Source organism: Betta splendens, chromosome 4 (genome assembly GCF_900634795.4).
Source record: "Betta splendens chromosome 4, fBetSpl5.4, whole genome shotgun sequence".
NCBI lineage: Eukaryota > Metazoa > Chordata > Actinopteri > Anabantiformes > Osphronemidae > Betta > Betta splendens.
The window spans coordinates 31709958-31734581 of NC_040884.2; the positions used below are offsets into that span (position 1 = coordinate 31709958).

At 40.0% G+C, this 24624-nt stretch overlaps 1 protein-coding gene and 1 long non-coding RNA gene across 12 annotated transcripts in view; one reads left to right on the forward strand and one right to left on the reverse strand.

Moving 5' to 3' along the window:
* Positions 1 to 7026, reverse strand: part of nfic (nuclear factor I/C) — a 97977-nt gene extending 90951 nt beyond the window's left edge. For 4 of the 9 annotated variants that reach the window (XM_029148321.3, XM_029148323.3, XM_055507652.1 and 1 more), the window contains exon 1: positions 6751 to 7024. In XM_029148321.3, the coding sequence (XP_029004154.1) occupies positions 6751 to 6831 (81 nt within the window). In that variant the 5' untranslated portion in view covers positions 6832 to 7024. Of the gene's footprint in view, positions 1 to 6750 lie in introns of all 9 variants that reach the window. The other 5 variants (XM_029148326.3, XM_029148325.3, XM_055507650.1 and 2 more) reach the window with 2 other exon arrangements.
* A 276-nt stretch (positions 7027 to 7302) lies between these two features.
* Positions 7303 to 24334, forward strand: LOC114854177 (uncharacterized). Of its 3 annotated transcripts, XR_008694315.1 has the most exons (6): positions 7303 to 11585; positions 11846 to 12920; positions 14288 to 14405; positions 14621 to 14754; positions 14945 to 15206; positions 16877 to 24334. It is a non-coding gene; the product is annotated as an uncharacterized LOC114854177 (long non-coding RNA). The 3 variants fall into 3 exon arrangements; XR_008694314.1 differs by lacking the exons at positions 7303 to 11585; positions 11846 to 12920 and adding an exon at positions 12945 to 13831; XR_008694316.1 differs by lacking the exons at positions 7303 to 11585; positions 11846 to 12920; positions 16877 to 24334 and adding exons at positions 12946 to 13831; positions 15377 to 16858.
* The last annotated feature ends 290 nt before the right edge of the window (positions 24335 to 24624 follow it).

A 24624-nucleotide genomic window follows, 5' to 3' on the forward strand; every position in this document is an offset into this window, starting at 1 on the left:
TTACATGACGGCTGGTAAAGTGAAAGTGAAACTTATTTTGACAATTAGTGAGACTTTTAAAGCACAAAGTAACAATAGGTTCCCTAAAATATTTACCTGATGCTTTGGTGCATTTATCTTGGCCAAAATGTGACATTATTATTATTATTATTATTATTATTATTATTATTATTATTATTAGTATTAGTATTAGTATTAGTATTATTATTATTATTATAGGGCAAAGTATAACACAATTAACATGATAATAGAATTTTCAAAAATATTTATGAACTCACTTATTACTCTTTACAATATATACACAATTAAACTACACATATTTACAAGAATCAAAGACCACCAATTAATTATGATTCCATGAATCAAATCAAATATTGTATGTCGGCTGTCAGGTGACAAATAAATGAAAGTCAGAAATCAGACATCGTTAATTTCCTTGTTTATCATCCCACACAGCCCCGTAGCTGAGCTACAGCTGTCACGTGACAAGTGAACGAACGTACGACCCATGGGAACAAGTCCTAAAAGAACTGTAGTACTTGGTGCTCGCCACAGAGCCTGAGCTGTGAACGATGAACTATGAACGAGAACAATGAACTAAAACACGCAGCCGAGCTACCAAGCACAAATTAACAATAACTTCCCTAAAATATTTACATGGTGTATTGGTACATTTATCTTGGCCAAAATGTGGCCATTAGTATTATTATTATTATTATTATTATTATTATTATTATTATTATTATTATTATTAACATCATATTTTATGATTGTGGTAGAGTATACAGGACCACAATATCAACATGTTGATATAATGTTTGCAAGTATTTATTTACAAAAACACTTTACATTATATACATAATAACACTACACGCATCTACAAGAATCAAATACCACTAATGAATTATGATTCTATGAATAAATAATATATGTCGGCTGTCAGGTGACAAATAAATAAACGTTAGAAATTAGACATCGCTTATTTCCTTGTTTATCAGTCCACACAGCACCGTAGCTGAGCCACAGCTGTGACGTGATAAGAGAACGAACAAACGATACATATGAATCCGTAGGAACGAATCAGGACTAGAGTGCTTGCTGCTCTACAGAGCCTGCGCAGTTCGGCTGTCACGTGACAAAAGAACTAATCCTTGAGGAACGACGCTCAGTTGAGTCAGTCTTGAATGAATCATTTCTGTTTCTGGTCCTGCTGACTGAGCTTAAGCAGCTGCTGCCATGTGGCTAAAGAAGGTACTGCACGTACTGAACGAGTCATTCACTGAGAGGACTCGTTCCTCCCGAGTCATTTGAAAGATTAGTTCATATTTAACGAATCGTTCACGAACGACACATCACTAATTAGTACTGGATTAGTAAATAATGTACCTAAATGTAAAGTATTAACATAATCCAGATAGTGGCAATTCAACAAAAGTTGGTTGGAAGCATTCACTGTATTGTTTTTCGCGGCAGCCATTTTCTTCATTTTTTTTCGTAACTAGTCCCACATACAGAAACCATTCAAATATCAAAATATTACCAATGCTATATTTTCTGATGTCTGTGATAAATATGCATAATCGCTTTTAAACTTTGTGCTCAAAGCTGTTCAGTTTTGTTCTTTTCTTAGATAAATCAATTCAGCTATAATTTATTTGTATTCACCACTTTTACAGTAGCTATTGTTTAAAATGATTAAGCTTTTCTTGAGGAGAAAACTCAGTATTACAGCATTCAGCATTATATGCAAATTTAGAGCGCAATGTGTTATGGGTAATGTATCCTAACAGAAACTGGTGTGAGAAGGAGTGACCCTTGCAATGATTGGTGAATGACTTTTGCAATAGAGTCTTCATTTTTGCACCTTAAAATCTGTTATAAAAAGCAGTGTTTTGTTTAATAAAAGTATTTTAAGTATATTAATATTATAAGAAGTCTAGATAATTTTTTTTGTCAGAGAAAGCTTCTCAGCTTTGTCATCTTATAGATACAATGATTGACACATGATTTTGTACTAAAACATTGATATTTGCCTTAGGTTTACACCTTTGAGACTGTTGCGACATTCAAGTCTTTGCCTAATAAAGTAAACATCATAAGGGTACTTCTAGACACAACAAGAGATTGTCTGTCTTTGAACACTGCCTCAGCAGGGTGCAAATCCCATTTGTTTTTCACACATCTAATATATCACTGCGCCCTGAGGGTCACGCACACTCTCCCATTAACTCTTCTATTATTTCTATTAGATCTGCTGTACCACGTCAAAGGACTGTGACAACTTCCTTGTTCATTAGCTAATCAGAGCGTGGAGGCAAATTAAGGTCACGTTATCTATTAATTTTAACGCCCCAAATTATTAGGTGTATTAAGTGTAGGAATGGTATAGTACATGGTATAGTCTACAAGTACGAATGCACATATTTGATTGCGCACGCACAGACCTGGCTATGTATGCACAGATCTGGCTACGCACGCATCTCGTTACGCACGCACAGCTCGGTTTACACACACACAAATCTAATCTGACCCTAATTTGACTCCATACAAAAGGAGTTACCCATTATATATATCAGAAAGGTTAGGACAAACAAGCTACAGGACTAGAAGTGGTCATCACTGAAATAATGATACTTATTATTGCTGCATGGAGCAGACAAACCTAGATGTTGGCGCCTAGAGGAAAACTCTAGATATCATCCTTAAACAGCTGCCTTATTCTACAATTTAGGAATTAGTTGAATCTGGTGTTTGACACATTTATTTCAGGATGCGCATACTGATTATTTCAAATAAGACTATTAGAAACAAGTTATTTTTTTTACACACTAAGCGTTTGTCACAGTAACAGATTCATGACATCAACAGTTGCAAAAAAGAGTTTGATAAAATAAGAAGTGCATGTCGTTTGGCATTTTCTGACAGACAGATGTTACCATTCAAAACACTTGATTTCAGATTAAATTTACTGACACTTAGTCCTGACTTTAAGCAATGATGCTTAGAATTATTCCACTTTTTCAGCAGTCACTACCTGTTAGCTGTGTTTAGTTTCATAGTGTTGCTTAAACAAGGTAACCGTCTCTTTTCAGGTTACACATACATAGTTGCCTAGAATTTCAGTGAAGTACTGTAATTCCAATCTCTCTTGACCTCAGTCGCCATGGCAGCAATAAGAAGGAACGATTTATAACAAGGACACGTAAAAGTGGTGAAAGGAGAATTTACATTTTAAAGTTTTAATGATTCAGTTGTTTTGGTTGACAGTAAATATAACAGTATAAGGCCATTTATTCAGCTTTAGTTTAATTCAAAAGTGATGTGATGTTTTAAAAAAAATCAAACTGGTTTCTTTCTTTCTGGCTCAGACTATGATCATGTTCCGGGTTAGTAAAAGGACTTCACTTGCTGAGGTGTTGAACTTTAGGGGTTTAATGTATGAGAGAATGGTTGTGACCACTGTGCTGCATTAACTCAAGAAATGATAATACACCATAAAGGTTTGGGCTCCAGAAAATTGTCTACAGGGAGAGGAACACAGAAACAATCATTCTTAGAAGAATATGGCTTATAAGACAGATCAAGGATGTTTGTCATTTAGACAGGCAGAAAAAACAGATCGGTTTACGCACGCACCGATTTGATTACACACGCACAGATCTGGCTACGCACGCACACATCTGTTTATGCACGTACACATCTGGTTATGCACGCACAGATCAATTTACGCACGCACAGATCGGTTTGCGCAGGCACAAATCTAATCTGACCCTAATTTGACTCCATACAAAAGGACTTACCCATTACAAATGTATATCAGAAAGGTTAGGACAGAAAAATAGGAATATGGCTGATAAGACTGGACAATGATGTTTGTCATTTAGACAGGTAGAACAAAACAGACAAGGAGCTGAAAAATGAAAGGAATGCTTTAATGAACTCGGACCAACCTAACGTGATAGCTACTGCTACTGCTGCACTCCCAAGGCTTCAAGTCTTACTGTGCCCTTAAAACCAACAGCACATTATTTGCTCCTTCAGACGCCTGACTTAAACCCATTGTGTTTGAAAGCTAGAGTTAGTGTAAGTGAATAGATTACACATTTACTTTACATTTAATCAGAATAAAATCACAGTGGCAGGTATTTGCTTAAAACTTCAAAATAGGTTCACTTGATTTGATATTGCAAAGAACTTAAAGAAAAACTTCACCGATTTTTAATAAGGGTTGACCAAAATGACCTCGTTAATATTTAAGAATGAAAGGAAATTCAGATTGCTCTATAAATTCTATGCACAGACACAAAAGTTATCATTTATTCCTCCTGTAAGACGCCTCAGTAGATGGTTTGCCGTGGGCTCAAAAGCTACAACTAGTGCTTCCTGATTTCCTCTGTACCTATTAGCAATGGTCAGGCTTATAGGGGGCGGAGCCAGGGGAGATGTGACCGCGGGGCAGCTTACAGGAACTGTGCGCAGTAGACACCCGGTGGTCTGCACTAATGCCGATGTGAACACCTGAATATCCCTCCGCTGAATTACACTGCTGCCGATCTCGTTCGGATGAAGCTACAGATTCTACTGCTGAATTTGGGCTACATGTGGAAAGAGGAGCTGGTAAGTAGCTTTAGGATTAGAAGATAGAAGAAATTGGAAAAACAACTGGGACAGAACAGTCATATGAGCACTGAGTAAGTAATATATTCGACCGTTTATTGTTTTAGCTTGGGCTGTGAAGTTTGAGTAAAGTTGCAAGCTGCTGCTTCTCGTGTTATGGACTGTCGGGTATAGCATTAGCTTACGATGCTAACGTTAGCCTGTGTGTTAGCTTGGCAAGCAGCAACCTGAATACTAATGAAATAATTAATTTCATCCTTTTGTAGGTAATATCGTCACAGAGACTCCGTGAGGGGACAACCAACTTACTTTGCCAGCCACTAACAGCAGATGAAGAAAAGAAGAGGGTTTTGGCTAAATGAAGAATCTGTGGCTTTCTAACAACTGTGCTTCGATTCCAAATAAAAAGCTGCTAAATAACTTAGAAACGATGTCTTTATTCAAACATGCTGCTGTATATATATATATATATATATATATATATATATATATAGTACAGTACAGAACTCTGGCCCATACAACCAATCACGAATATCAGACTGTGCGTGCTGAAGTACTTGCTGTCTTCTAAATAATCTACAGCGGGACCTCTGGCCATTGAATATTAGTGCTGTACAGGTATGCAGGGAAAACAATGGCAGTCCGAGCAGTATAGCTCCAGCAGGTTGGCTCCGCCCCCTCTCACACTGACTGTTGCTGGGGCAGGTACAGAGGAAACCGGGAAGCACTAGTTGTAGTCTGTGAGCCCAAGGCAAAGTGTCTTAAGATGTGCAGAAGAATAAATCATATTTTCTCTGCATAGAAAATATGGAGGAATCTGAATGTCTCTTCATTGTTACATACTGCACAAGGTTGTTTTGGTCAACCCCCATTGACAATCAAAGTTTTCCTTTAAACTTAGCATGTTATTGATGAATACATCTATAAAATAGACAATAACAACAGATGGGTGATGCATGATGAGACACTCCTCCATCTGAACCTACCTAAGTGCTGTCACACATTGACTGGTCACACTCACCTCTCACCACTCATTCACTTTGGGTTGAGGAGGAGCACACCACCTTAGCCTGGTCACTACACCACATCACTGATATAAACTCTACAGACAGGACCTACATGCAAACATTACATTAAATGGCTGGCTTTCAGCATATGTTGTCAACTGGCTTCACGGTGCTTCCACTAACATGACCCTGGTGAATCCCACACCAGGGATTCATAGCTCGGCTGTATGACGGGACACGAGGCCCTCTGTCGGCCTGTCTTTCACACTCAGTCCCCTGGATCTAACTGCGGCCATTTTCTGCTGACTAACATATACACGCACACAGAGCTAAACTTCACTTTGGCCTCGCGCTGTCCCGTATGACGAACGGAGCAGGCAGGCGGGCCTCGCGCGCTCTGCACCACGGAAGCCTCCAACTTGACAACTGGGACACACGCCAGAGCACGTCGCCGTCTTATAGGCTGTCAAAGCGCATTTAACGGGGAGATCCGTTGTGTGTGAAGCCAATATGTCATTCTACGCCTAAGTCCGTTCAAAACTGCAAATAATGACTTGTTCTACGTGAAGCATGCTATCCTGCTTTACTACATGTTAGGGACGTCTGCACACGTTTCAAAAGGAGCTTAAAGTAAACAAAACGTTAACTCTGAGCACCGCGGCGCCGTCTTCAAGCCTGTCCAGAGTTCGATGTAAGACAGCAATTCAAGCGTTTTTCAAAGTTATGTTTTTGTTTACGTGCGGGGTATTTGGCATTTGCTATCCGTGCCGAATTAAAGTGACAATCGCGACCAATTAGCATCATTCTCTTGTGTGGTGTCATATTCATATATATGCTGATGTGCTGAATGTTTGATTTGTACGGTTTCTAAGTTCCATTTTGTGGCAGGCTCCATAGCCCAACGTCACGTAGGCTGCTACAAACGAACACGGAGAATAACAGCGCCAACACGGAGCGCAGGCGTCCAGTGGAGGATGCCGCTGCCGCGTTTAGCTTCTCTGTAGCTGCGTAGTTACTGACACTCATCCAGCTGCTCCCACTGCGTCTGTTTAAAAAAACGCCAAACAACCAGCACACCGATAGGAATTGATTCCGCTCTACTGTACCGGAACAGCTCGTGTCCTACCATTTCGAAGCTGAGCCGCCACCGGGGGAAGTTAAAGCTGATTTTAATGACGGCCCATCCTGCGCTGTCAGTCGTTATCATTCCATAGTGTATTTATTTCTAGCTTCGTGCGCGTGCTAGTTGGAGTAATCCGCGGTCCGCGAGACCGAGAACGTCCCGCGTCAGGCTTCGGGCTCCACAGCGGTAAGCCCCGCTCCACCGCCCCCTCCCCTCGGTGGTGGGCTGCGGCAGAACACAACAGAACAGAGCTCCACTCTCCTCACTCCTTCCAGCAGGCGCGCAGTCTGTCAGTTACCGCTCGTTTTGCCGCGTTCCGCTTGTCGCTTCTTCTGCCACTTTAGATTTGTTATTTTTATTTGACCTTTTCATGACTCCTACCTAATTTTTTTGGTCTGATATTTGATATAATTGCTCTAATATGTGGAATATGGCTTTGTTTTAAGGTGTCAAAATGTTTAAACTTAACTTCAACTCCAAATTCCAAATAGTGTGTGTGTGTGTGTGTGTGTGTGGGGGGGGGGGGGGGGGGGGGGGGGGGGGTAACTAGTTTGCTACTAGCGGCTGTGACAATTGTAGTTGGAAAATGATGAAATCACCCTACTATTCAGTCCTAAGTAGTGGTAATGTTTTTCCTTTCCTATTTTTTTTATTTCTGTTTACATGTATGGTAGCAATAAAATAATTCCAGTTGAATGTGTTGAAAACAGAAGAACATAAGAAGACTGGATTTAGATCTGGGGACCGGGCCGGTCAGTTCATAGCTACATGAGGACCAGCATTGTTATGCATCAGAAGGAAGCAGGGCACACTGCGCCAGCATTAACCATGACCAAACCAGTCATGCTGGAAGATGGTGCAGGAAGAGGTGCGTTCTCCACCGACCGGCAGACAGACAGATAGAAGAGCTATACAGATATATTTACTGCATTGTGTGTGTGTCTCACAAGTAGTAGTATTTGCTGAATCAGCCTCCTTCCAGCCTCCAGCGGCAGCTTATTCACACAATCACACATTGCTGCTTCAGATTCACACAGCATCATCAGTTACAATTTTTTAGCCTGGTTCTGCACTGCTGCATGTTACTAACGTAGGTCATGTAAACATTACGGTACTATGTTAAGCATAAGCCTGAACAGAGTTAGGTGCTACACAAACAGCTGTCCAATCACAGGAACCCAGGATAAAAAGAAGTGGTCAAAGGGAGAAGAGGACTGAAGCAGAGCTGTGTCCTAAGCATTCAGAAGACATATGCTGATGCTAGAATTATGTACTTTAAGACTTCTAGAGCTCAGCCACTTTAATCTTGGTGCACCCATCATAAAATTAATAGCATCTCATGACATTTACTGAGAAACTACATCTACAACAAAGTTACATTTTCTTAGTTTGTAGGCAGATGATTTCTTACTACTATACTAGGAGTGGCCACAGGTGAAGCTAACTGAATTGATCTCTTTGGTTCATTAAATGTTTCTATTCAGAACATAAACCTTTTCAGAAATGACCTGGACAGCCTGAGCTACCAGAGTCAGTGTTGCTTTCCGTGTTATGCTTTGACCAAACCAGTTGTTCAGTCAACAAATTCCTCTGTCAACAGGGTCCAGCCTTCACAAAATGCTGCCCTCGGGTCTGATCAGCAGGTAAACAAACCCAAAACAGTATCAAAGGCAGTGCAGTGCATGCTTCTAGCTGTTCTACGCTTTATATAGCAAGAAGCCCAGCTTGTCTAAGTAATTTAAGTCTATTACGATTTGATGCAGACAAAATTGTCTTGGAGCAAGTTCAACCATTTTATGCCAAGACTAACTGGTTAATGATGTAGCATTAAAGTGCCTAGTAAAACTACAACTCAGAATGTTATGGAGAAAAGGCTGCATGTAACATTCTCTCTTTGGTTAAGTTGTTTGAGAAATACATTTAAAATACAGTGTCCACTGTTTTATGTTATAAATGCAGTTTAGACAGAAAAAGATGCAGTTCTAAAAATGTGTAAAAATATGAAAACTGTTTATTGGAAAGAAATCCAGACGCAGACAGTTTTTAAGTTAAAATTTTATCTTACAATGTCATGCACCCTACAAACCACGGCCCATGGTTCCCTGGTCTGCTCAGGATGGCCATGATGGAAGACTTAGATGAGCGATGGCTCTAAAGTGAAGAAACCCACAAGTAAAAACATCTCTGCCCTTTGTCCCTCCCTGTCTATCACCCCGGTGGCTAGACTTGTGTTATAGTAACCTCCACATCAAAGTGCCTCAATAAGTCAGGAGGTCTGGAGAAGGGCACAAATGTAAATTTGACCCAAAAAACATGGAATATGCGATTGGTTCGCAAAGGTGTAACTGAACAGCCAAAGAAATTATGCAGAAGGATTCTGAACAGTCTCAAGTTGGACTGGACTGGACAATGGGGCACTGGCAACAGCTTGTAGGACAGGAGAAGGACACTGCGAAGGCTGTGAAGGTTCCTTTATAGTGGCACTGATTGAGGCTGGTGAAAACCTCAGTACTCAGAACCATTCATGAGCTTCATAGCTAACTTTTATGTGCATGAAAGTCTCAGTGTTGACCTGAAATAATTAGAGTCTGGTATTCTTTTAATCTAGATCTTTTAATCTAGATCTGTGTAGTAATAAACTTACGTATTAATTGGTGGAGTTTGGATTGGCTCTAAAATGTCCATGTTGATGTTTTGAATGAGTTAATTATTGGAGTTGAGTTTGTAGTGGTTCGGTGGCCTAATGGAGCATTAGACCCAGGTTAGGTTAGTTTTTGCGCACAGGAGCTCGGCAACATGCATGCAACATCAATTTCTTTTGGCTAGCAAAACCCTCCCCACAAAAAAGTAGCAGCTAAGAGGATTAAGAGCAGCCAGTCAGTTGCTAAGCACAAATTGATGTAGTTCAAGCTGCAGATTCTCTCATCTAAAAAAGGAGGAAAAGTAGTGGAACAGTCAAGACGCAGCATCATTATCACTTGAGGCTCCATCTTACAAAACACAAATGTGTTCTGTGGCCTTCTATCACCAGTTTTCCTATGTTATGCATAGGACGTTACAAGTATCTGGTCATGTGTTCCACATCCTCCTCCTTGATGCTGAGAGGTGCTAGGGTTAAAAAGGACCAAAGGGGGTGGTCCGTGGAGTTGATGGAACTGATTTAGCTCCGCTCACCTCCCTGTCTTTGCCTTTGTCCCCTCTTCTAAATGCAGCCCTTTCTCTGACCTTAGTTAACCATTATTCTGTTGTTGGTTAATCTACCGATGTTTTTATATATATTACAATTATATATATACTAATTACATGAAAATATATAAAAATTGATATCAATATATATTTATTTAATTTTTTTCCAATCGTCTTCTCAAACAAAAATTAAAGTATGCACTTCAGGGCATTATTTCCCAAACTAAGATTTTAACTCATGAATGCTATTTTAAAAACTTCGTAATTCACATTTAGTGCGGTTAAAACTGCTGCAGTTTACTGTTTATGTGAACACGACTGTGTACTGTATTAACAGCATCCAGTAGTTTCCACTCATTATTCAATATTGTGATCTTCCTTCATTTGGCAGCTTGTAAGACCTTCCCTCACTCCTTTGTGGTATGAATTCACCCGACGCCAACACAATGTGATTGTCAGTTAGTGCTATCAGCAGACCTACAGTACATGTGAACTCTCATTAAACATGGAAGCACACTAGTAAACACAAATGTCAGTCACGTGGTAGGAGTTGCTGGTGATTTGACTAATTTTCTGAGGCAAAATTAATCATATGTATGATACATTTTAGAACACACACAAATATGGTAAAAACAAACTGTAGAGAAATTGACTGTTCCTCTAAGCTGCTGTACAAACACACAAGCATAAATCAAGTAAATATATATTACATAGTTCAACTAGAACAACAAACCCAATAAAACTGAATCTGAGTCAAATCTGAGAATAATTTGCTGTGAGAGGCAAAGTGTGGGACTGGACCACAAAGCTACAGCCAGGGTGTGTCCTCTACTTAATTATGGGTTTATCGCAGTTTTCTTGTCAAAAAAATGCACTCAAAAGATGTACACAAATTCTGACCATGCTAATATCTAATAACTAAGTAAAGTGATGTGCTGTTTTAACTAAGCTGAATCTTCATGCAGGACCTGAGGGGAGGTTTTGGTTAGACATAGCATTAAGTCTGAAAGATCACCAAGATCAACTTTACATTATTTTCAAAGTCATCCTCCCTGAACTTTGTTTTTTCTTCCTAAAGATAAAATGAAGAAAAAATTCATACTTACCATCCACCATGTTTTTGCAGAGACATCATAGCAGAGTTGCCACTTTACTGAGCTGTCCGTCTCGTTGCAGCCTCCTTGTGGGGCTGACACTGCCATCACAGCTGGAGAAGCAGAATGTCAAACCATAGCTTTGCAAAAAAGATTCTGAAAATCCAAGTGGTGAAAAGGCTTTTGTGCTGATTGGCAGTTTGATGCTTTGCTATTTCCCAACTAATACGACTGAATAAAAGGGTCACACACTCCTTCTCCTCTTAAATGATGAAGCCAAGCCTTGCCAGGTAGAGAATGAAAGTCCACATCCACAGTCGACTCCAATTATGACTGCCTTCTACAGCAGGGCTTCCTACCACAGTGATCCTGTTTTGTGCCGCTGAGAACTGACCATCCTTGATCCCACTCAGTTAGATCTTCGACATATTACAGAGGACGTTTAGCTCATGAGCTTCCAGTGTACTTTCTATACAAGGTCCAGACCGTCCCAATCAAGTTCGAGTTCATCTGTGGAAAAAGCATCAGCCACCAACAAACTGAGGCTGCCACCTTCGAGTGGGTTGACACACACACACACACACACACACACACACACACACACACACACACACACACACATACACACTGCTCAACAGCTGTGTAAACAAACTGATATGCACATTTAAAAGTGTTCTTCTATGATGTATGTTTAGAATACAAATATGGTCTCTTATCCTCTGTCTACAGTGACTCAGTAACCATTTTATTATAATGACATTGACCTTTCTCTTTTTGTCTCCCACTTGCTCTCTCTCCCTTTTTCATCTTCCTCTTAGCAAAAAAAAAGTTCTGTGGGGAGCCTAAAACATTCTCACACAAGAACCCTGCATGAAAGCATTCTATGACTCTGTGGATCACGTTCTCACTCACTGAGCACAGTAGAAGTGTTTTTACTCCATTTTTCACATTTTGCGTCTTTATCCAAAAGAGACAGACACCCTCCTGTTCGGAAACCGTTCCTCTCGTTTCGTCAAGAGAAGGGACTCCTCCCTGCAAATCCTGAACCACCCCCAGGATGATACCCAACCAAAACATGACTTCTGCCATTTTCCCCCTCTCACTCACTGGGAACAGACGAACATGGCAGTGTCCAAGTCCTCCGATAGAAAGTGTTCAGTTCTTGGGTGTTTCAACAAAAACCAAAGTCTATTCAATGTACCAAGGGATCAATAAGTGTGGACTTTGTGGGTTACTTTTATTTTAAACTGACCAGCGCCGGCAACACTGTATCATGGATCAGCATGTGGTCGTCACTGTTATTTTCTACATTGCTTTCCGGTTTTATTTTGACACTTCTTGTTTGGTTTCCTGTCTGTTCTACTGTAGGTTCCGTTTTACCACTCAGTCATATGTTTCACCAGCTGTGTTAAGATGTCACTAGTCACGTGATTATCAGCTGTTTTGTGTTAATCATTAGTCATTCTCATTCATTTAACCCCAGTATGCAACTCATTCCTTTGTCAGATTGTTTTGTGAGAACACCGTCATGCCATGTTTTTGTCGTCAGTCAAGTAAGCTCCTGTTTTTGCCCTTTGTACTTACCTGTGTTGCCCACTCCTTGTCGGTACCTCTGTCTGTGTTCAATATTTCTGGTGCCTGACCGTGAAATGTTATTTTTGCTTCTTGTTTTGACGGAGCTGTCTATTAAACGAATTACTTGACTGAGTTCCGTCTCTGGCTGTGCATCTGGGTCCTGCATCATGACCGCGTCCTGCCTTAGCATTTGTATGTACGTGGACTTCATTTCACCTTGCATTGCTTCAAGAACGAGGGTGCTACAGTGCTGGATTTGCTTCACGGCTCAGATTAAAGAAAAGATCTGTCCCTACAATCCGTCATCCACTCGCTGTAGTAAGTACAATCTTCATACCTATGATGTTTTAACATGTCAGTTTGTCTGTTTAAAATGTAGTAACCCACGTGTGAGGCAAGCTAATAGGTAGGTACACTAACAGCTACAGGGAGTTGACCGAGCCTTTGTCCACTTGAAATGAATGTGCTGCTGTGGGCTGCTGCAACAACTCACACCTGTGTGGAGAAAAGCCAATGGCTATCGGCCTTTGAGCGGCTACATGCAGGGAGTGGTGGATCGCGCTTTTGTCCTCTTAAAATGTGCGGCCGTGGGTTGCTGCAATTACACACACCTAGAGGAACAACTAATAGCTATCAGTCTTTGAGCGGCTACAGGAAGGGAGCGGTGGATCTAGCTTGATGTAGTAGCTACATGCTTAAAGGTCCCTGCACATGCAAAATTCACTTTTTGGACATTCTGGTACATTTATATGACTCCCTGGTTCATCTTAGGACACTCCTGGTGTAGTAGAAGTACACTTCCTACTTATTTCATATTTTGCGACTTTATCCAATACGGTCTAAGAATGATCGTTTTAAAATTTCCCAGACTGTCTACCTTTACAGTCCTTAGACCACTCACAGAACCAGCTCTGGGCCCGCCCAGACAAACCTGGACACCGAAATGTACCTGCAACATTGCGTTTCAGTCTCAAAGTGCTCCGTTGTTGGTTGTTCCAACCAGCATTGCAGCCTTTTTATTTTACCAGCAGAGCAAGAAAGGAGAACTTTATGGAATAATTTTCTTGTAAATGGACCAGTGCGGACACCGCTGCCGAAATGCTTGTTTGTGTGTGGACACCATTTCACCTCTGACTGCTTCAAAAACGAGGATATATTTAATGCTGCATTAAAGGTTGAAGAAGGGCTCTGTTCCTACAAGACTTGATCCACTTGCTGCTTCCCCAAATGTACGTATATGCTTTAAACCTATTGATGCATATGTACTCTGGAAGTTTCTTTGTTTATAATCTAACTTCCCTCCTATGTAAGCCTGTAAGCCTTTTGTCCGGTTCGAGTCGTGTGATATATGGCACCGAGGTCATTCACCTCAGCTCACATTTTAGCTGCTAGTGCCATGTTAGCCGCTTGCGGGTTAGTAATCACTAGCATTAGCGGCTAGCGCTAGCCCTCCACATGACGTTAAGTACAACTTGGGTTTGGCTGCAACAGTAAGTTGTGAGAGTCAGCTGTGTTTCTAATTACTAGCGAGCCTGTCGTGTGTATGTCGTAGCCCAAGTAGACCTGTGAATTTGGGTTATGGCAAGTTCTATCAAATTTTAACATGAATGATGTTCCTATCTTCCGTAAGGGTTGCTTTTCTAGTCAGCTAAAGTAGCTGTAAATGTGACATTTTTTTTATACAGGCTGGCACATCCCACCTCCTGAAAAACAAGGACGTTGCTTCTCAAACTGACACGCCACTGCAGGCTGTGGACACACAGCTACCTTGTAGAAGAGTTGTTGCTCAACTCAGGAGCAAAGGTATGTACGTTTAACAGCACTATGATAGTTTGTTGGCCAATAGGCAGTTTTATTTGACAGAGATTTTGAAATTCACATTTGAGTAGTTGTAGTAGAAGTATTTATAATCTGATCTTTATTATTTTCTATATATTTACTCCGTATGCAGTTGGTCAACTTATTTTGATGTGTTAGTCTGTTTATGGGCAATTTGCAATTTCCGTGTTATGGTGCAGACTATGTGGAAAACCTGATGGAGACCATCTTCAATAAAGTCCTGCTGGACCCAGGTCTTTATATGGAGGACCTTGTGAACATCCCTGTCCCACTGGCCCTCTGAGCAGAATTTGAGCAGCCTGACAGAAAGGAGGTCATTAATGCAATGCCAAGATTTAACAAACCAGCACTATACAAACTAAGTTGAAAACGTGCTTGCGCCAAACACCATTACAACTGATCTAACTACCTGTATTTATTGTTTACATTTGTAAAGGTTGTGAGATACATAGGAAATACTGGACATTTCATTAATCTGCTATTCTATTCTCTATACTTTCTAGACTGGTGTCAATTAAAACAGCTGCATCCTCCATCTGTACAGCTGCTGCACTGCTTCTGATCAAAACGTCTTCCAACACGTAATGAGCACAACAAAGATCCTCACATCTCCCCAGCTAGCTGCCCATGACTGTATCTGTTTCACTCCAGAAACTATGATTTCAACATAACTATGAATCCTACTGTACCTATCCCGTGGTCTGTTTACCCTACTTCCTTTCATAACTCCATCAGGCTACTCCACCTGCGCATTGAACTGTGAAGGTAACTTATCCAGCATTATAGTGCTACTGCATTGGTTGACAATAAAGTTGGCTTCGACTATTGCTGTTTCACTTAACTCTTTTTTATGAGGGAAAACAGACAAATGTTGTATAATATTTCAACTTTTATTCAGGTTTTGCAACAAAAATAGTAATTTAGTGATTTCACAGGTGGTCTAAGTCCAACACAGGTGCCTTGTTCCTCAGGAAACACTGTCCTGATCCACAAGATCAAGTAAGATGAGATAACAACTCGGACTCTTGGCCCTAGACGTCCCCAGCACCAGCTGACCAAACATCTCTAGACTACAGTAGATAACTGCAATGACTTGAGATACAAACAGACATGTTACTGTCAAATTTATGTAGAAAAAAACAAAATAACTACATTTCTATTATTTATATATTAGCACTTGAGATATCATACACATTACTAAAAGCAATTAAAAATATGTTACAGTAGGTCAATATGTTTTTAGAACCAAAGCTATGTTTGTAAACCAGAGTTCCTATGTAGGTTATGTTGTGATTAATCTGTAAATAGTAAAGTGTTTTAAAATTGTTTATGAAATTCTGAGATACTGGTTTATTGCATACATGTGTAATTGTCCATAGATTGTCTGATATACTGTATATTAAATGTGTTCTGTGATGAATACACATTCAAACATACTGTCTCCAGTCCTGGATCATCGACCATACATGACAGTAGGTTTGGCAACTGGTTCAGGTGTCTTGTGGTATCAATAGATACATTATCAAATACCATGTCATAATAATAAAAGTATTAAACACATGCAATATCTTGAAAGCAACAGATGCTGTCACACCATGCCTCTGTAGGCATTCACCGTTCCCACATTGGCACTTAATTACAGACAAATATGGCAAAATATAAGCAGCAGCTACAGATCCTATTATGGAGAAATTATTTTGACACAGCCGCAGAACGAGTAAGAGAAAAAAACAGGTAAAAATTAGATTATATTAGCGCTAAGCTCTCAAACAAACTATAGTCATGTTGTGAATATTCTGTTGTATTAATTCAGGCTGTATTGAATGAAATGTGAAATTGCCATTGAGACATAACCACTTCAATAGCCTACTATTTAACTTTAGAGTCAGATTCTGGATCAAACATAAGGTTGTAATCCACTACCGGTCGAGGTACCCATTTTTGCTGTTACAATAGATTCAGTCACCGTGACTTTTGATCCCTGCAGCGGGTCACAGCTATGCGCTTTCTCAAAGAGATGGGGCGATCAACCTGACTCGCAACACAGTAACCCATGTGAGACAAGCTAATAGCTAGCTTTGCTAACAGTTAAAGCCAGTCGACCGAGTCTTTGTCTCCTTGAAATGTGCTGCTGTAGGTTGCTGCAATCACACACCTGTGTGGGGAACAGCTAATAGCTATTAGCCTTCGAACAGAGACAGGCAGGGAGCGGTGGATCGAGCTTTTGTCCTGTTTAAATGTGCTGCCGCTCTCATTTGTGTGTTGCCTTAGCCGTTAGCGCACCGTTAGCCGTTAGCCATTAGCCCTTTGCACTTTAGAGCTACAGCTGGTTGATCTCTACAATAAGAAATTGCAGATGATTTGTGTGTTACATTAGAGAAGGTTGTGACCTACATTATACTGAATGTTTCACTAATCTACAATTCTGATTGCAGTACCTTTGTTTTGATGAGGTGATGGTGAAGACAGCCACAGCTTCCATCTGGTAAAGGACTGCTTCTGCTCAGCCTTCCAAATAGTGATGAGAACAAGCATCACCACATCTCCCCAGTCATCTGTCTACAACTATACCTGTCCTGCTGCAGAAACAAATCTCCAACATAACCAAGTGTACCCCCTACCCAGGACATGGTCTGTTTACCCTACTTCCATTAAGCATTTCATGTGCAAGGCCCAGCAAAAGCTTCTGTCCTCAAACCGCCAGACTTCTCAACTCACTCAGTAACTTATACATTGCACACTGGAGTACTGGTGCATTTTCTGGTTAATAATAAACTTGGCGTTGACTATTACATCTGTTTTTATGATAGGAAAACACTTTCATTTAGGAAATCATAGTATTGAAATTACATGTTTTTCTCTTTCTGATATGGTAAGCTATAAATGTGGTTCACAAAAAACACATTTCTAGTCAAATAGTAAATGAGTTTTCCCACAGGTGGTCAAATCCAACATACACTAAGTGCTTTATCCATCAGGAAACTCTGCCTTGATCTACACACCACGCATGAAGAGATGGCAACTCCAATTCTAGTAGTCGCCTTGCAAATTATATAAATCAAATAGCCTACCAGACCAGCTGGCCTGTGAGTCCTTTAGTGGGTCTTTTTCTTCTGTGGAGGATTGCAGTGGATTGCATCCTCCATGTCACACTACTGGCACCTATCTTATCCTAACCCTGCGGCGCCTAAAAAAACAACAAAAAAGGTATGCGCTTCCACATAGAGGTGTGGTGAGCAGCCTCACTTGCGACTGTCACAGCCTGGACCCACTTCCTGTTTTATTTTCTTGTACTTCCGGTTTTGTGTTGTCACTTTTAGTTTAGCTTTACTTTGCAGTTACATGATCTCACCAGCTGTTTTCCATCAATCATGACTCACCTAGTATTTAAGCACTATGTCTTGCCGTGTCTGCGTTTGCATGACCAGCATTCGAGCGTTACCTTTGTGTTCAGTCCCGTGTATGATCCAGTTTTGTTCCAGTCGTTTTTGTCTCTTGTCCAGCCTCTGATAATAGTGAGCTGTGAGTTTGACCATTGCCTGTTTTTGAACTTGCTTTTGCCTTCTCCCTGTCGGACCTTGTTTTTGCCTGCATCGTGTATGCATATAATATTCTTTAACATAAAAAGTATGATCAGTCTCTTTTAAGAAGGTTCTAGGAAGCAGGACTAAACTTGGGGTTGTTCCTGGGCTATAGGAGGAGGAGGGTCGTCCTTGGCCTATGGAGAACTAGTGTGAAAGTCTGTATATAACATGTTTCTGAGCGAGAGATACATACACAATACATGTGACATGCTTATGGTAAGCCTACAATGACTTAAAGCAGGGGCTGGAGGATGGTGAGCCAGGCCCCTACAAAAACAAATCCCTAAAAGAGCATCTAGTTCAATTTCTACCTGTAATTTTAAGAAACTGCATTTTTTCCCATTGTCCTGTTCTGTCTTTTATTTATTTCTTATTGCCTGACACCCCAAGGCTCCAACTTAAGGTAAATCTCCTCATAATTAATAGCAACAAGCCTCCCATGTATATATTTTAGTAGCGTTTGGGCCAGGGGTCGGCAATCCAAAACACACCTTTGACCCCTTTTTTCCACAAAAAAACACTGATTGGTGCAAAATGGTGATTGTAGTGACAGGTTGATGTGGCTGCTACTGTCCAGAAAAACATCTATGTATGTCATATCTTTTGTATGATGTTAGATCAGTGGTGAGCTCTCAGTGGTGCGGTCTTTAAGGTTGTGAGTGTAATGTTATTTTGCTGCAGTGACAGTTAATTTCACAATATTTGAGAACATTCAATATTTGGGTTTAAACCCAAACAAGACTCGAAAGACAGGATGCAGAGGTTTAAAATTAAGTAATTTTTTGACAGAAAACCATAGCAATAAACAGCAGACTTATTCAGTTCTCATTCTTTTAGCTACTTCCAGAACTAGAATACAATCAAACTGTCAGATTCCGCCTTGTAAAACTTGTAAGACTTTTTTGATTGTGCACACATGACAAAACATTGCCAAGGCATCGACAAGGACAGCTTACTCGTTTTTCTCTGTTTCAAATAGCCGCCATAACTAAGAGCAACCAGTGCACATTCAAAAGTCGGTTTTCTAAGCCACGCTGAGCCGCAGTATAAGGATTTAAGAACCGCATGTGGCTCCTGAGCTAAACCACAGTCTAGCACTGTCTGTTTTTGTATATGGACAAAAGTGTGTTAATATGCAACAGTCTAAAGTTTTGTTCACTTCCCATAATTTAAAGTTGAGCCCAGTGGAATTAACCGTGTCCATGGTTGCTCTGTTATTGGTGTAACTATCACTGTGGTGAATGATACAATACTATAAGTTACTATAGAAAAGTGCCGCTCATTTGTTGGTAATAGTTTTAATGATACCCTCACCAAACTAATGACTAACATCTCTGTGAAACAGAATTTTACCAAAAAATGTGTATTACTACACATGCGTTTTACTACATAAGGTTTCAGTCAAGTTTTATAATGTTGCCAGAAGATTGGTTGGGAAGTATAAATTACTATGTACACACATTCACTTCAGGCACTGCAGACATTCTGTTCCCCAAAGAAAACTGTTTAAGAACAGGAAGAAAAAACAATAAGATGGTTAGGATACTTCCTTAAACTTCTTTCAACCACGACTGCAGTCATTAACTAGGACTCATTTACAGCACAATCATTTTTTGAGCGAAACCCATATTTTCTGTTTAAATCTAACACAACATAGATCTTGTAACTATTTGGAAAGCTATGCAAACGTTTTAGTCCTGTAAATGAAATAATTTTCTTCATCATCTCATTCAATTCATCTCTAACCTCAGCAGGGAAGCCTTGTGTGGAGGAGCCATATTGTTGTAGGGTGTGGTGGCTGTGTGGTCAGGTTAGTGTCTGTGTCAGCCCACAGAGCTACAGACTTACGGTTAAGTTACTGCTGAAGTCTCTGGATAAGACCAACCACAGTCCACTGTGGAGAAGGTCAAGACTCTTGCACTAAATGTCAAACTGCTTTTTTGGGTTTTAACTTGCATGAGTAGTTATAGTATGGGTATAGTACGACTTTGCCTACTGAACATAATATCTGTAAAACTGATCTAAAGGGTTTAGCAACTACAGACGGCTCGCCTCTCACTCCACATAGGCACAGAAACAAAAACAGAACAATGTAATTAGTAGTCCTATCAGTCAACTCCTTGTCACTGCCCCCTCAGTTAATTAGCCAATTAACCTCCCTCAAATGTGTAAACACACAGCCAATCAGGCTTAAACACAGCAGCTCCTAGCCAATCCCAGCGTTGATGTAGAAAACAACACAGATAATTATAGGACAGAAAACACACACACATTTCATTACACAGACCCGAACTAAAGCCGTTCCTTCATTGAGTGGCTTTACATCTGCTCAAATGTTTGTGGTGTTTCTTCAGCTCTGCTCCCATAGTCACAACATGAGCCTTAAAGCTGCCTGAATGTCTGTTATATATAGTTACCAGAGCATAGATAATATGTTGATTAGCTTGATGTAGTAACGTCAGTAAACAGCCGTGGCTGTATGGGCATGTGGGCACTAAAACAATCACAGTTAGCTTGTGTTTTCTGAGTGATTTCACAAGTTGGATCTGTAGCATTGAATATACAATGAACCTCAGCAACCCCACCAAGTCATCCAACCCAGGACCTTCTCGCTGTGAGGCGACAGTGCTACCCACCGCACCACCGTGCCGCCCTTCTAATTCATAGGTTTCATATTTTTCAAGTTATTAAGCTTTTTTTTCACTAATTTTTTCCCATTGAAATTAATGGAAACAACTTTTCAAATCCTCTTCAGCCTTGTTATCTGTCAGCTTTAACTACTTCCACACACTTTCTGTCTATGCCTGTACTGACCCCCGCCCAGCACACAACTCTTTACAGGACTACTGAGGCCACCAGAGTGTCATAAAAAGTCCTTAGCAGTTGTCTGCACACTGTCTGAGGATCCTGGAGCTGATGTTATCAGGACCTGTGGCTTTCCTGGCCTTTGTTTTCCCTAACTCCCTCCTGACCTGGTTCAGTGTGAGGCAGAGGGGGGTGGGTAGTGGCTGGTCAGGAGCTGTGGGTTGTTGGGGGGGTCCCATTGTTGTGGTCAGAGGAAAGGCAGAGTGAACTGTGAAAGATTGTGGCCACAGTCGTGATTTCAAAATGTCATACGCCTTCATACTTCTTTGAAAAAGTCCAAAAGACAAATGCATTAGACTCTATGGGAGAATGTAAAGATGTTAAAAAGCTGAAAGAATAATAATAGTGAATGAATAAGATAAATAGTTCAAGATTGTTTTGCAGTTTAAATGGTGTCTGTAGCTTAAAGTATGCTGAAGCTGAACAAAAACAAAGCTATAGAGTATTTGAAAAGTTGTTTCTATTCATTTTAATGTGAGAAAAAAACCTAATAATTTGAAGAATATAAAAGATACTAATAAGAAAAATACAAGCACCCCTTTCCTTAGGAAGCTAAATATTTTGATTGTTGAATGGTTTCTATAGCTGAAAGTATGTATCTAATCATGACGCACGTTTAGAATGTTGAACGACAATGCTTTTACGATGAAGCGTTGAGAAGAAAGAAAGAAGAAGAAAGCAACCAAAAAACGGGACAGAATAAGTATAATAACTAGAAAGAGTAATTTCTCAGAAATTATGTGGGAGAGCTGATCTGCTGCCACAATAATGACAAGCGCTAATTAAGCTGCTGGTGTCAAAACACTGACTACAACAAAACAATAAAAACGACAAAATGCAATAATTAAAAAGATGACAAAAAACTTAAAGATAAACCAAAACAAAACAGTGACAATGATTAAAAGGTTAATAAACAATAAGATTTCGCAAAGAATAAAAAGCTGACAAAAATTAAAATGGGACATCATTGACAATGACAAAAAGCTTACTAAGCTTTCATTTTGAAAGGATGTGTATGCGTGCTAAATAGCTATACTGTAAAGTAGTCTTAATAATTAGTCATAATTAACCAGTTGGAACCAAAGATTTTCCTAATAGAGCTAATAAACTTAATTTGTTTATTTATTTTGAAAGGATATGGAGGGGTGTGTTTGTTTAAGGGGTGTTTTTTAAACTGTAAAAATAGTCTCATTACCTATTACAGTACCAGCCGCTTTCATGTAGACTGAAAACTCTTCAAAGCATTTTACTTTACATTCCAATTATTTTGTCATTCACATGCAAATGCAGCACCTAGCTCTCTTTTGCTTTAAAGTGTTTTGTGTCTACATTAAAGCGGGTAGAACGACATCCGTGAGTGTGTCACGGCTAAAAGAAGCTGGTCAACTTCATAGGAACATGGCTGTCATGGTGCGATGACTTTTATGTGGAACTTGTTTTTTTAGTTTTTGTATTGTTTATGTCTTTTATTGCTTCCTTCAGTGAGACCGCTAGGCCCGTGTACCTTTGGTTCAATTGATTTTTATTTTAAATCAAAAATTTAATTGAAAAAACAAACCATTTTTCTCATTTTATTTTGAATATGGTAATGAAAAAACAAGTAAAGCTACTTTTTCTGACAATTCGTTTCATTTAGGAATCAAAATATTACATTTTAAAAAACTATCTTCGAGTTGTATGTTTAAGATTTATTGAATCACGAGAGTCAGAAGATGATCTGCTATTAGCACTTCTTCTGCGGTCAAAAAATGAGGGACAGAGACATGGAGAGTCATGTTATATTTGGTGGAAATAAACATGTGAGGAAAGGAGCAAACTACAACCCACGGCCTACACAGGGTCCGTTTATCAGCTGCTGAGGGGGAACCAATGCAGCGTCTGCCAGGCTTAACGAGCTCAGTGATGTTCAGCCTTTCAAGCAGGAGCAGGGTCATCGAGCCCACGCAGTCAAATCCAGAAACGTTGCTATAAAGGTTAAAGTTTTACATTGATTCTTTTATTCTTATTAGCAGCCAATAACCAACCAGAGGTATAAAAGTGACAAATAAAGTTAGAAAAATTGAATTAGTGCTTTTATTTTTTAAAAGTCCATGCACACGTTTTTTTCATGCTCCACAAAGCTAAAGAATTGGACCTTGATGTCTCAGTAAGGTGTCTGTAACGTTTCATGCCAAAAAGCGCTGTAGATCGGCCACACGGCCCGTCTGAAAATGTGTGTTTTAAGCTCTCGTCCACAACGCTCTTTTTTCGGAGTGTGTCGCAAGCAAAGTTGATCGCCACACCCCTTCAAGGAAGTGCATAGCCGTGATCCGCCATGGGAATCAAACGTCACGATCACTGAATCCACCGGAACGACGAAACTGGCTACCTCGTCCTCGTAGTGGAGTTCAACCATACATTTGATCCAAAATCTGACTCTGAAGTCGAATCGGAGGCTGTTGAGGTGATTACACCTCGACTGGCCCAAGGTATGTGTCATGAACTCCAGGAATGCCCCAAATGCACAGCGTGACTTGAGTAAAACGGCAGTTTAATGAGTTCGTGGTCAGGCAGGCAGATGTCATACACGATGCAGGCAAAACTAGATCCGACAGGGAGTAGGCAAAAGCAAGGTTAAAAAACAGGCGATGGTCAAACTTACGGCTCAGGACTGTCAGAGGCTGGGCTAGAACAAGGTAAGGTAACAAGGCTAGGTCATACATGATCACAAGATACAAGAATGCTGGAATTCTGGTCAAGACAACGCAGACAATCTGGCAAGGTGCTATGGTGACAGGTGGTGCTTAAATACAGGTGAGTAGAGTACTATTGAGACACAGGTGAGGTTAACGAAGAAAGGAAGTAAAACTAGATTAGCTGGGTATGAGTGCCGGGCAGAAAGTGGAACCAAAATAAAACCGGAAATGAGTAAAACAGTGGGCTGGGCTGTGACAGTATGTATAACTGGCATTTCACATTTAATTTAATTTATTGATTTATATACTATGCAACTTGATTAGCTGCTAACGCTAATACTAATGTTTGCCAATGAGCAGCCTGAATTAATACAACAGAATATTCACAACACAACTACAGCCTGTTTGGGAGCATAGCTTGATAAAATAATATAAACTCATTTTTACATGTTTTTTCTTTCTCGTGCTGCTGCTGTGTCAAAACAATTTTTCCATAAAGGGGTCTTCAGCTGTAGCTTATATTTTGCCGTATTTGTCTGTGATTAATTGCCAATGTGGGAACGGAAGATATTGCATGTGTTTATTACTTTTATTAATTAATTAAATTAAAATTTCGATTTAGTTTTTGTGGCAATAACTCAATAAAAGTTGAAATATTATAAAACATTTGTCTTTGTCAAACTGACACTTTACTGCAGGCTGTGGGCACACGGCTATCTGTTGCTCAACTCAGGAGCAAAGGTATGTACATTTAATAGCAGTATGATAGTTTGTTTGAATATCGTGGTTGGTGCTAGGATAGAAACCTGAAACAGACTCTGTGTTAAAATTATGAATCCGCAAGGATCTCTAACTCACTGTGGTGGAAATTTTCCATAAAGAAGCAGATGAGAGAGTTGTCCTTTTGTGCGATTTATTGAAATAATAAAGAAAATAAAAATAATGGGGAAAGCAAATAAAAGCATGGATGTTGATCGTGCACATCAACAAATCAAAAACCAGCTGGGGAGATCAGTGCACACACCACGAAGGTGTGATGTAAAGAGCCCACAATCCTAA